This window comes from Anomalospiza imberbis, chromosome 1 (assembly GCF_031753505.1).
Source record: "Anomalospiza imberbis isolate Cuckoo-Finch-1a 21T00152 chromosome 1, ASM3175350v1, whole genome shotgun sequence".
Lineage (NCBI taxonomy): Eukaryota > Metazoa > Chordata > Aves > Passeriformes > Viduidae > Anomalospiza > Anomalospiza imberbis.
Window position 1 is genome coordinate 39,915,467 of NC_089681.1, and position 13,346 is coordinate 39,928,812.

At 37.4% G+C, this 13,346-nt stretch overlaps 1 protein-coding gene across 1 annotated transcript in view; it reads left to right on the forward strand.

Annotated features, from left to right (window-relative positions):
- Positions 1-12,407, forward strand: part of ATP6V1H (ATPase H+ transporting V1 subunit H) — a 47,129-nt gene extending 34,722 nt beyond the window's left edge. Inside the window, exons 13-14 of the mRNA XM_068188982.1 lie at positions 686-799; positions 12,061-12,407. Coding sequence (XP_068045083.1) covers positions 686-799; positions 12,061-12,121 — 175 coding nt within the window. The 3' untranslated portion in view covers positions 12,122-12,407. The remainder of the gene's footprint in view (positions 1-685; positions 800-12,060) is intronic.
- The last annotated feature ends 939 nt before the right edge of the window (positions 12,408-13,346 follow it).

A 13,346-nucleotide genomic window follows, 5' to 3' on the forward strand; every position in this document is an offset into this window, starting at 1 on the left:
GATTTGGTATAGCTGTTAAAAAGCTAAGGCTGACTGTGGTTGTGAAGTTTGTTGTGAAAGATGCAGCTGAAGCCCTTTTTCTGGGAATGGTACCTTAACAGTCAGTTCTGCATCTTGTGCAGGAGTAGCTGTGGCTCTAGTACAGTTTGAATCTCAAAAAGCACTATATGTGGATGATTTGATAGGTGTTGATGTGATTACAAGCATTCTTCTGTATTAGACAGTGCCAGAAGAGATTGAGGTTTTATTCTTGCAAAAAAATGGAGTGACCTGGTTGTCATCCATTTATGGGGTGGAGGGCACAACCTCTCCTATGTAATAATTGATAACGCTGTACCCTGCAAACCCTTTTAAAAAACTGTGTAAAGTAAATAACCCTTTCTGAAAAGGCTTCTTTTATTGATTATTTATTCCAAAGTAGCAAACAGGAATCCAGTATAAACACTCTTTGTGAATTCTTAAAAAAATGTTTTTTTAAGAAAATTAATAGTTATTACAGAAGATAATCAGCATTTGTAACATGTCAGGTGAGACGTGTATCTTGGCAAATAAATAATTTTAATAAAATAAATATTACATAATTTAAACTTAACCTCTTAATGCCTTGAATGTAAAGTGGTTGGATAGGATAGCTACCCAGAATTGAAAGTAATGTCAAAAAACTTGCTTCTCCCCTGTTTTTCAGAGTGATTGAACAGCTTGGTGGTAAGCAGCTGGTCATGAACCACATGCATCACGAAGACCAGCAAGTTCGTTATAATGCACTACTGGCTGTGCAGAAGCTGATGGTTCACAATTGGTATGTGATGATTATTAACATACTACTAACCATGACACATCTTTGTTGTGGAGAGAGGATTCAAGACAGTAGATTTCTTTTAGGGGAGAAATAACATTTCTATGTGTTAAGACAGCAGTTTTTAAACAGAGGATTAATGTGATGCTTATGGTAAAAACTTAGTTCTGTGTATTTTGGAAGCAGTTGATTTGAGTAGCTTCCTTGCATGGTTGAATGTCACACAATAATTCACTTGAACAGTGTATTTTAGCTTAGGTTGGGTATTAGGAAAAGGTTCTTCACCTAGAGGGTGGTTGGGCACTGGAACAGACTCCCAAGGGAAGTGGTCACAGCACCAGCCTGACAGAGATCAAAGAGTGTTTGGACAATACTCTGACACATGGTGTGACTCTTGGGCTGGCCCTGTGCAGGGCCAGGAGCCGGACTCAATGGTTCTTGTGGTTCCTTTCCAACTCAGGATACTCTGTAATGGTTCTGTGAATTTATTTGAACTCCTTGTGGAATAGCAGAGGTTTATGGGCTAATTGAGTATTCTCTAATAACCCTGAAGTCTTGGCAAGTTCTGCCACAGAACCTTTATAGAGAAGCATTGAAGGGCTGAAGCTCTGAAAAACAGTGTTCATGAAGCAACTTTGTATAAGTTGCCAAACTAATTAGGTATGCTAAGCATAAAGCATGGAGAGTTAAAAATACTAATTAGGAGTTTTTAATCTGGTTATTAATTATGAGTGCACCAGAGCTCATGTTTTCAGTCTGGCATTGCCGTAAAGCTAGATAAAATGCAGCAATAGATCTGAGTATATTGGAACATAAGTGTTGAGATACAAAAAAACTAATTTAATTTTGGATTTAAACAACCTTTCATTTCTGAAATGCTTAGTGCTTGGACATATCTATAACAGCTGGCAATTTTCTCACCTATGACAAAATGTGAACTTTTTGAAAGACTGAGTAGGGATGATGCTGGCAGTGTGAAAGTGGTAGGGCAACATGGACTACTAAGCACCTTCTGACAGGTTAAGTCACCTACCTTCTTGCTGTGACAGGCTGGCTAAGTTGACAAAAAACTCCCATTGTCTCTCTCTGCAGTGTATCATAGGTAAAACAAAGCTAATTTTCTCCCTTTGTTTCTGAAGAATATAGGTTTTAAGGTTTTAACTCTCATGCATGTTATATACATTTTATCCTACTCCCTCTCTTACATACTGTGGGAACCTTCTATAAAAGAGAAGCATGTGTTTAAATACCCTACTGTGAAAATTCCAGCTAATACTCTCCACCTGAAAGGAGTACTTTGAGGATCACATGGAATTTTTGAGTGTGGAGATCGAGTTTAAACACATGGTCATGTTCAATCTAATTTTTGGTCATTATTGTATATTATGCTCTACCCTCCTTCTCAGTTTAAAACATTTCTTTTCTCTGTGCTGTTCTGATACATTTGAAATATTCTGAGTATTACAAACGAGCTGCTACTAAATAGAGATTACAGTATGGAAAGTTTAGTTACTGATATTGCCTTCTGCAGTAGGGATGGACTTTATTTCATGTGTGTTCTGATGTCTTGAAAATCTGATAGGGAGACCTTTAGTCTTTCTCCAGCACAAACCTCACTGGTAGGAAAAGTTTTCCTGAATGCCAAGCCTGGGATTTTCTCACTTTCAGTGAGAGACGACTACTTGTAAAAACATCACATCTGGTCTTCTAGATTTGTTTTGGTTTTTTAATGGTATGAACATTTCTGTGCCTGCTTTTCACAGTTTGTGAACCTTTAGACTTGAGACTGAGGGGGAGATGGCAAAAGTACCTAGTTTCAGATCTTCAGAGGTGTCAGTAAAAAGAATCTGTGTGAGTTAGTGCCACTTCCAGATACACATTATCATCTCTGTAGGGAATGTTTTCTTGTTTAATTCATAGTGGAACAAACATCTGGGACACATTGTCCTTGGCTCTTATTTGCCAAAGTAGTGTTCCCCCTGGCATGGACTTACAGCTTAAGTGAAGGAAATGACACACTGTTTGTATGTGGGAAGCTAGATCTGTCTTTGTGTAGATCTGGCTTTTGGTGAGTGTTGGGAGCTCTTCTGTTTCATTGCCGTCTCTTCTTGCCACACAAGCTGAGTCCCCTGACTGTCACACACTGTGATGTAAGTGCCTACTTACTAAGCTTTGCATTGTCATAAGATATGTTATTCAGCAACTTCAAGGTTTTGTTTCCGTGGCTCTTCAGAGCTGGGGAAACAATAAATACCTTTCCTCTTGCTTCCACTTATTCTAGAATTACAGTTATTTCACTCAAAGTAATCATGGTTTTTTTCCTTGAGTTTAACTGGCACAGAACAATTTGGCATAACTGTCTGTGACACGTGTGATAAGAGGTAGTCAGGCATTTTGGGAAGGTTAACTGAGATAAAGATTATAAAATAAAGCTTTGCTCTGCCACAATGAGGCTTGGTGCAATTGCTGTGCCTGGAGCCAGCAAAGTAAGGAAAACTTGGGATACTTGAATTGAGGGAGTGCCATGGGGCAGCTGAAATAGCATTCTGCCTAAAACACAGCTGTATAATTCGACTGTTAGCTCAACAATTAACTCCAAAGTAATTTGAGCAGTTCATTACAGGCTGCTCAACTGGCTTTCCCTTAGGGGTTTTTAAGTCAGGGATTAATAGGGGGAAATCAGACTGTCAGGCATTCTCTTAAATGGTGAAGCTATGTTGGCAAAAGCAGTAACTGCTGTCAGCTTTTCAGATGAGATAAGTTCAAGTGAAATATTCCAGTTACATTTGCATGTTAAATGATCATGCACTTGATGAAACAAGGAGCAAAATCTTTTTAGCATCACTTTCTGCCTATACATGGGAATTCATCCTAAATTTCAATCTGCCTTGAATTGTGTTAGTCATAGTACCCCATGCTGATGAACCTGTGTAGTGGGTTGACCCTGCACCCACCAAAGCTGCTGTATCTCTCTCCTCCATGGCTGGACAAGGGTGAGAAAATACAGTGAAGGATTCCTGAGGTGAGATAAGGACCGAGAGATATCACTTACCAAATAGGCTCAAATTAGAGATAATTAATTGAATTTATTACTAACAAAACCAGAGCAAGATAGTGAGAAGTAAATATGACCTTTAAAACACCTTCTCTCCACCCCTCCCTCCTTCTGAATTGTCGTCCCCTAGGGCTGCAGGTAGATGGAATGGGGGTAATGGCCAGTTCATCACACATTGTTTTCTCCCACTAGTTAAGGAGATGAATACTTTCCCTGCTCCATTATAGGGTCCCTGCCATGGGAGATGGTTCTCCATGAACTTCTTCGGCATGAGTCATCCCATGAGCAACAGCCCTCCCCAGACTACTGCAGCGTGGGTCACTCTTCTGCAGGGTGCAGTCCTTCAGGAACAGGGTGTTCTAGCATGTGTCCCTCCACAGAATCACAAGTCCTACCAGGAAACCTGCTCCAGTATGGGCTTCTCTCTCCATGATCTGCAGATCCTTGTCAGGACCCTGCTCCAGCACAGGTCATGGGGCTCCTGACCTCCTCCTTGATACTGACATGAAGAGTATGAGTATGCTGGCAGGTGCTAAACCGTGAGAGTTAGGATGTGTCACTTCAGCATGATCAAGTATGGTATGGAATTGGAATTCGTAAAGGGCATACTGAAGGAAGCAACAAATTGGACAAGCTTTGAATATGCAACAAGTTCATACATGATTTTCTAAATGCACAGCCCAGACAAAATTACTTGCTCTCCGTCTTTTAAAATTAGGAGTTCTGCAGGGAGACAGTAAAAAATCTGAAACTGCCTAGGATTTGCAAGATGCTATATTTAGAAGCTGTTACTCTACAGATAGCTTCTGTACAGTGACTGCATTTGGGAGTGAGAAGTGCAGGGTATAGTGGTTGTTAACTGGCAGCCACAAAGTTTGCACCCACCCTCACCCCTTATTTTTTCCCTCGTCCCAACACTGAGGTGTGGAATGTTTAATAGAATACTAGGCTTAAATCTACAGGAAAATAACTTCCACTATATTTATTTCTCCTGTTTCTTAGCCTTCATTATCACTACAATTCCCTTTCAGTAGTTAACGGAAGTTAACTAAATGAAAAGTTTGAGAAGATAGTGTCGCTGATAAAAATTAATCTCTTTTAAGAGATCAGTTCCTAGCTAGAATGAGACAAGTTAGGCAAAAATCCAATTAATTACAGGCACACTTGATATCTAGTGGAGTGTTTAATCTTTTTATTTGTGCATAAATATGTATTCTTTTAAAACTTCATTCCATGTAGGTGTAGAGGCTGTGTTTTTTATTTGGCATATGCTCTCTGGGATTCACACTAGGCTCGTGCTTTCTGTCATGAGATCTCTACTCTTTACAGAAACACTTTTTAATATTTCTAGAGCTCATGTTAGTGTGGAAGATATCAGACATTCTGCTCAGTTTGCATTTTCTTTTTTCAAAGAAATTGCTAGTTTTCATGAACTATGCTGAAAAACATGTCACCAAAGAAGTAACTTCTTGATAATTTACTCCTGATTATTGTTCTTTAAAAATTTGATTTCCTGACAGGAAAATTCAGTGAAACACTATTGATGTTGGTCATTCTTACATAAAAAGCTCTTTAAGTGTTGTAAGCAAAAAAAATCATTGTGGTAACTAAATCTTCTGTTTAAATACAAAACTGTTTTCAAACCACATTGCAAGGTTTAGTCAGGTGGGTTTTTTTAATTCACAAAATGGCTCTGTGTGTTAGTCCATAGCATATCTTATAAGTGAAAAATGGCTTGTGCTTAGTATCCCTAATAGAAAGACACATTCTGAATTGGATTTCAGTTTATTTTCTTTTAAAATCAAATGCTTAAGTAATAGCTTTGTTATAAGAGCTCATTGATCTGCTGTTTCTTCATATCTTGTATGTGAAGTTGTGAACTGGAAGTCTAGAATAACTCTTTCAAAGATTGTACAAAACCAGGGAAACTGCTGAGAGGAGAGGAGTTTCTTGTAGTGAATCAGTTTGAAGACTCACATTTATGCTGCATTTCATGTCATAAGGAGGCCTTTAAACCATGCTATGAGTAATGTTTTCAATAATCATGATAATCTGTAGATTGTCTATTAATATTACTGCAATCTGTAGATTGTCTGTTATTATTACTGCATTTAGCTGAAGAAAGGGCTCCATTTGGAAACACAAAGCACCTCTCATGTTCATAATCCTTGTGTACATTCAGACTGTTTAGTTTTTTTGTGCACATCAGAATGCTGAGCATCTCTTTACTGTGAATAATTAAACAGAAACAATGTCCTAGATTTTGTTTATCTTAACAGTTGACTTTTGTTGTATTTTTTTTGTATGAAGTGGAATCTGTTAAACTAAGTATTGAGAATTGCAGAGATGGTTGCAGTATCTTTTCTCTCTTGAGATCCACAGCCACATTTGTAGGTCAAGGAGATACATGGTGAAAATCACCATGGTTCCACTGAAAAAGATAATTTATAAAAATCTTCAGTTTGATGTGTTGGAGGCCCAAGGTGTTTGGTCAAAGTGACTTTGATTCTGCAGTGTAGGTTTGTTTCTTTGTTTTTTTTGTTGGTTTGTGATGACTTACCTTCAAAACTACTCATGGTAGGCATTGGTATAATAGACACATATTTTATATTCTTTAATATAATTTTTTAATTGGAATATTTAATATTGCATAAATCCACTGAGTCAAAGAAGAAAATTGTGTTCGGTAAACAAATGACAAAAGAGAACAGCAGTTCTCCAGTGGTAGCACTCCAGCTTTGGCAGTCTTCCCAGCCCAGCTCTCTAGGAAGATGTCACTGTTTTTTACTTTACTACTTTCATAACTGTTCTCTTCCTGTTTATTTCTGTAAAGAACATGATAATGAAGAGCATGAGCATGTAATGTATATATATTTTTTTTTCTACACTATGTATAGAAAATATGTATAAAAATGTGCAGCATTATAACTTTGGATCCAGCAGTAAGACATGTTAATATTGCATTTCAGGAACCAATTATTAACATCACTCCAGGTTTGATTTGAGCCTAGCTTCTTTATTTTCTTTCCTTTCTTCTGTGACTGTGGCTCTGTGGGGAGGCAAATGCACCTGTGGTGGCCCCTGTGGAGCTTCACTTGCCTTTCTTCCAGCCACCACCAGTGTTAATGTGACACTGCAGTAACCACCTTCAAAGGAGCTTATCTGTAGAAAGCAATTCACTGCAATTCACTTGAGAGTTACATGAACAAAAAATTCTGTCTCACCAGAATACCCTGGGTGCCTCGTGGGAAAGCCAGGCCTACACAGCTGGAATGGGTTAAAGGGTGGGTGTTCCAGCTTTGTCTCACAGTGGATTAGATGGCGACTAGACAGATGGTTGCAACCTTGTCCTGGTGTTGCCACTTCATGTGTACTGCTCAGAGATTCCAGGGATGGTTAATCTGTGGAGTGTAACAGTTACAAGACAATGTTTTCAAGGGTTAGTTTAGCATGCTTAGAATTGGGAGTACATCAATTGTGTAATTCAAATACCTACTTGTAAAGCCACAATAAATTAGTAAAACTGGCCCAGCTCTTGCTAGTCTAATAACTTCTCTCCAGGTTACTAAACCTCCAGCATAAATGCAACATAAAGCTGGCAAAACGGATCAATTTGTTCAGACTATTCTATCTGCTGCCTGTCCTGTGAATTTGTTTAACTATTGCCATATGTTCATGATTTGCCTGCAAACAGTGTATGTTGGCAATGTCTTTTGAGTGTATTGAGTCAAGTAGCAAACTTTTTGAAGGATTTCTTTAAAACTATCTTTTTGATTTAATTTTCAAAAGTATGGGGCCCTAGGCTTATGTTTAGATAGAGAAAAATAAAATCAATATTTTTATTTTTGGGTTGTGTCAAAGAAAGGTATTCTATCTCTTGGGAACCCCAGTCTGCTAAACCAAGTTAAAGATTGCAGATACTGAGGACTGTCAAATATTATTTTGGTATCTTCTTTACTAATCAGGATGTAAGAGTTAAATGTAAGAAAAGAAAAAATATGAAAATTTCATCCTTCCTTTATTCTGTGTTTCATCTACTGTTCTTCCTTTGCCCATTAATTTTCAGCATCCTTGAAAGGACAGGTAAATCTGACTGCACTGGAATTTGGAGTATAACACTAAAAGTAGTACTACTTAAACTTCAAGGCTTATTTTTTAAACACATGGCCCCTAGGGATCTATTGTATGTGTCTTAAAACTTTCCCTTCTATCATAGATTGTTTGTTGTCGAGAGTGATCTTTTAATATATGGGATACATTAGTATAAAATTTGTAGGTGGTGTCTTGTGCCAGTTTGCAATTATCTCCTTATTCCATATTCACTGAGTTTACATGTTGGATCAGTTATGTGTGCCTTTTCCTAAATAAACTTTAAGCATTTGTTTCAATTATGACCTTTAAGTATATCTCTGCTTCAAGGTGTCAGTGGCTCTCACAAGAAATAAAAACTGATTAAATTAAACAAAAAGAAGAAACAAATTAGAATAACAATTTGAGATAAAATTAATTAATGTATTCACCTCTAAGCTTCCTTTTCTTCTTGGAAAAAACACTTTGGAAACAGCAGAAAATACGTGTTAAAAAAGAGGCCCAAAAAAGGGGGAATTTCTAGAGTGAAAGCAATTTCACTTGGTTGTTCTAGTAAGAATGAAAAGATTAATTTGCAAATGGAAATTACTTATGCTTCACTTTAGACTTTTGGGTGACCAATGTAGTGAAAGTGTGTGGTTGTTGATCTGAGCTTTAACTAAGAAATGGAAAATTTTATAGTTAGTCTCAAAAGTGATGTACTACAGTTACATGTTTGAAGCTTTTCTGCAGTGCAGAGGTACTATTTTTTGTTCTTGTAAATTTATACTAAATCAATTGTTTAATGTTTGAATGCTGTTATCTGTAAATGCCAACTTGTTTGCACTAGCTTCATCTGCTTTTAATAAGGATGGTTTTATGTTGAAGGAAGTGAGAGGATGGCTAAACCTGACCTTTTTATAAAGGCCTTTCTGTTACAGTGTGAGGAAAATGGTTTAAAATATCTTGTAGTGGTCCAGTTTTTGGGCTTATAGCTTGCAATTAAAAAAAAAAAAGTCAGTCTCATACCTATGTCATTACTGTCCATTGTAGTGTGCATCACAAATCTCAAATGTTATTTTAAATATTTTATTAACTGATTTGGTATCATATGACAAGATTCATCCTTTCATCATACATGCTCTTATAGTGCAATGCATTGAAGGCTTGCATTCTTACAGGTGACTTTAATTTTGTGAGGTAAATAGTAATTTTAAAATTCCAGTTTTTCTCTTAAAATTTAACTAAGTATCAGTGCAGGATAAACTCTTAGACCCTTAATTTGTAATACCATGGGGATGGACACTTATGTCCAACTTATGAGTGAAGTTTGGAGCTTACAGTGCTTCTTAACCTCCTAATGGGATGAAATACCAGTATTTATAAAATATATTTGAATCTTCTTATTCTTTTAATATGTGTTTTAGCAGAGGGAGAATAGGGTCCTACTTAACATTTTTGAGCAGGTCCAAAGGAGAGCTGTGATTTAGAGACATGGAACACCTGTCCTGTGAAGAAAAACTCTGAGTTGGGATTGTTAAACCTGGACAAGAGAAGGCTCTGGGAAGATGTTAGAGCACCTTTACAGTACCTAAAGGAGCCCTACAGGAAGGCTGGAGAGGGCCTTCTCATAAGGCCTAGGGGTAATGGCTGTGAAATAAAACAGGGCTGATTTAGATTAGATATCAGAAAGAATTATTTCCTGTGAGGGTGGTGAGACACTGGAAAAGGTTTCCCGGAGAATCTGTGGATGCCCCATCCTGTGGAGTATTCAAGGTCAGGTTGGAGGGGTCTCAGCCAACCTGGTGTAGTGGAAGGTGTCCCTGCCCATGGCAGGGGCTTTGGAATCAGATGATCTTTAAGGTCCCTTCCAACCCAACCCATTCTATGATTCCATGTTCATCTAATCTAGACCATGCAATAATTTGTCCTGGGTTAACCAGTGACCCTCAAATGGAAGTGATAGCCAAACAGAAAATTAAGTGATCCTTCTAACAGCTTGTAATGCAAGGTTTTTGCATTTCAGTGGCCCTTGGTGGTAGCTAAAGAGGTGATGGGGTAGGAACACTATGGGATTTTCACTTGGGTTTGCAGCATGACAATGTAGAGCTGTAACTGCAGGTACTCATTCTGTATGGGGAAATGGGATGAGAGCTTTTCCTTGACCCTAGACTTAAACCTTACACCTACAAAAGGTTTTGTAGGGAAGATACTGTTCTACTTACTGTAGAAGTTGAATATGTCTGTGAAGGCACTAAATACCTACAAAATGTGCTACTGCTCTGCTGCCTTGGAGATTTTTGCTGACTGCACTGCACTCTAGTGGGGTTTTTAGAAAGCCTTGGCCATGCATCTGAAACAGCATAAGCTCTGTAATAATTGCAGTATTATGGATTATTAGCTTGATTGATTTTCCTACTTCATAGTAATAGTGTGGGAATTTCACATTCAATATGGTTCATCTGTGCTTTAAGAATAAATAATGTTGTGGGCTTGTAATATGATGAGCAGAGCCATGTAAGCAGCAAGTGTCAGTTGGTTTCAAGGCTGGATGTCAGAGAAGAAATACTAGAATCAGTACATGCATATAGGCATGAAACAAATGGAAAAAAAGACAACCAAAAACATAGAGGGAGCAAAAAGAGGTTTGGTGAGTGTGGAAGTTCTTCCGTAGTTGCTGTCTGTGTTTTTGGATGACTGTCAAATTTTGTTTTGCTGGTACAGTTTTAAGTCCTGCAAAACCACAAGAGAACAGCTCATTTCCTTCTTTGCCAGCAGGAGCCTCTACTTTGAGGGTGATAACCTCTCTGTTATGAGCAGGTGTTTTATCTATTAAATGGAGCCCAAGCATTAAAATACTATGATTTTACAGCAACACCTGATGAAGGTGCTAAACCATAACATATGGTTCAGCATACAAATTATGGGTTATTTGCTTTGCTAGATGTGTTTTTCTTTTGCTTTTCTGGATGCTTAATTTTAAAACTGTGAAAAGTGGTGCTGGGTTCAGCAGCTGGGGTGCTGAACTTCATTGTGCAATGGGAATTGCCATGCATAAGGAATAACTGTTCAATAGGACACTAAGCTGAAAACTAGTTTCTGAAATGTGCAAAAAACCTGATCTTTTAAATTAGTTTTTTTAATAAAGCAAAAGCACATACTCTTGAGTTATGTGGGGTTTTTTTGAGACTTCTTTCTGAACATCATCCCTCTGAGATGCTTCTAGTGCTTAACCTGTGTAGGTTGAAATATCTGTGTAGTGAGAAAGCACAGTACTAAGTGTATGATCAGCAGTAGAAAAAGAACGCCTACATTTCACGCGTCCTGAAACCTCTCTTCCATTTGATACGGTGGTACAATTATTGTATTTTCTGTGACAAGCAGCAACCCAGGTACTATTATTAAAGACCCCTTTCAGCTTTTTTGTGGTTCTTTTTTCTGAAGTGTTGATCTGCTTTCACAAGAGAGAATGAAGGATTGTAGCATTCAGAAGAACTGTGCAGTGTTTTTCCATGGGATTTAGACACTGTTGCTCAGGGCAAGTGCCAGTAATATGGGAGATGTTCCAGTGTTGAGAGGAGAGATAGAAAGTAAGTGGCTTAGTGCACTTCAAAGTGCAGGTGAGGAAAACACTTTAAAGAAAATGTTGGTATACAGTGGGCCTGGACTGATTATCTTTTATTTTTCTCAACTTGAATATGTAATTATTGAGTCAGTGTCAGTTTTGCTTGCCTATTGTATTGCTAGTATGTCCTTTGTGTTACTCATGCACCTGCAGCTGGGTTGTGGAAAGAGATACTTTTAAATGTTTTGCCACAGCTTCTAAAATAGGTATTCAACAAGCAAAATGTATCTGCTTCATGGGTGTTCTGTGTCAGTTTTCAGGGCTTCTAAATGTTCCCATTGGGTTCCTTCCTTTTCTAGACAGCTTTGTTGATGATTGATTTGTACTTTATTTTCATAAGGCAGATGATGGATATCTAAAGCTGGGGTGCTCTCATTGTTGCTCCAGTTGACATTATCTGAGGGATTAATTGTGAACTTAAAGCTTTTTCTTCTTTATCCACTTTGTAATTCCCACCACTGTTGTGCTCCCCACTCTCCAGAACATTTCTCAATCTAATTTTTTGTTGTATTTCAGGGAATACCTTGGGAAGCAGTTGCAGTCGGAACAACCTCAGACGGCCACAGCACGGAGCTAAACACTTCCATCAGTTCATGCAGTTCATGCTTACAACTACAGTGTGTTTGTCTTGAAATGAATACAAAAGAAATTCTGAAATCACATACTCTTTTTCTGCTACGTGTGCATAAACATTCCAGCTTTCCTCTAGTGTTGTTGGCTTCCTAAAAATTTGTTTGTCCAACTTGTTCTGCTGATTATGCCTATTAGCTTCTTGTTCTATTCTGAATGTATATGAAGAAATGTGGCTAATATATTCCATTTGTTTTATGTATTTATTCTCATAATAAAAACTATTATTAAAATATATCCATTCCATAATGGATATTATAATTAGCCTAGAAAAATGGTTCTCTTCTTTTAGTGGGTTATCAGTGTTGTCACTTTCCAAGAAAAGTAAGTTGTCCCCTTATGTCTCAGACAAATTAATAAAGCTTTGACTTAGTGTTTCATAGAAAGTGCAATAGCCTAAGAAATATTGATTATCAATACTAAAATATATACCAAGTCTCAAAACAGTGTAAAAATTGTATATAAAAGCAAATGTATGGGTGGAGTTTTTTTGAGGGGTGGGATAGTTCTCTTGTTAGAAACTACATTAAAAAATCTGGAAATGAGAAGAGGAAAAGAAAATGAGCACTCCTCCATCAGTGAAAACATACCCTCAAGATTTAGTCCTGCTGTATAACACCAGTGGTTAAGGCTGTAGATCAGAGGTCAAGTTGAAGGTGTTTTTTTTTTTTTCAAATGTGCACTACTAACTGCTGAAATTGTAATTTCATGGAGGTTTTGATTATTGAAAATACTTGTGTATGTTAGGGTTCTGGTTTCATTCCAAAATCCATTGTATTTCTTTTATATTAAGCCAGATAATTTGGCTATCAATATTTTCTGTGTTTTGTTTGCTTCTGACGGTATGAAGTATATAATCAATAAATTTAAGCTGATCTTGTCTTGGCATATGAGAATAGTTTTGTTGCATAGATAGAAGCCTGGCTCCAGGCACTTGCAACACCCAGCAGTTAATATTCTTGTGAATAATAATAATAATAATTATTAGAATTAAAAAAAAAAGTGAACATAATTCTTAATCTTGTCTGTAGTCATCTGAGGAAGCTTAGAGTACTTTGTCATCAAGTGAAAAGACTAATTGGGAAAACTTTCCTTATCCAGCCTGCATTTTCATCATATATAATTAAAATTTGACCACTGTTGCAATGGAGAGAGAAGAGAGTTAGAGGACT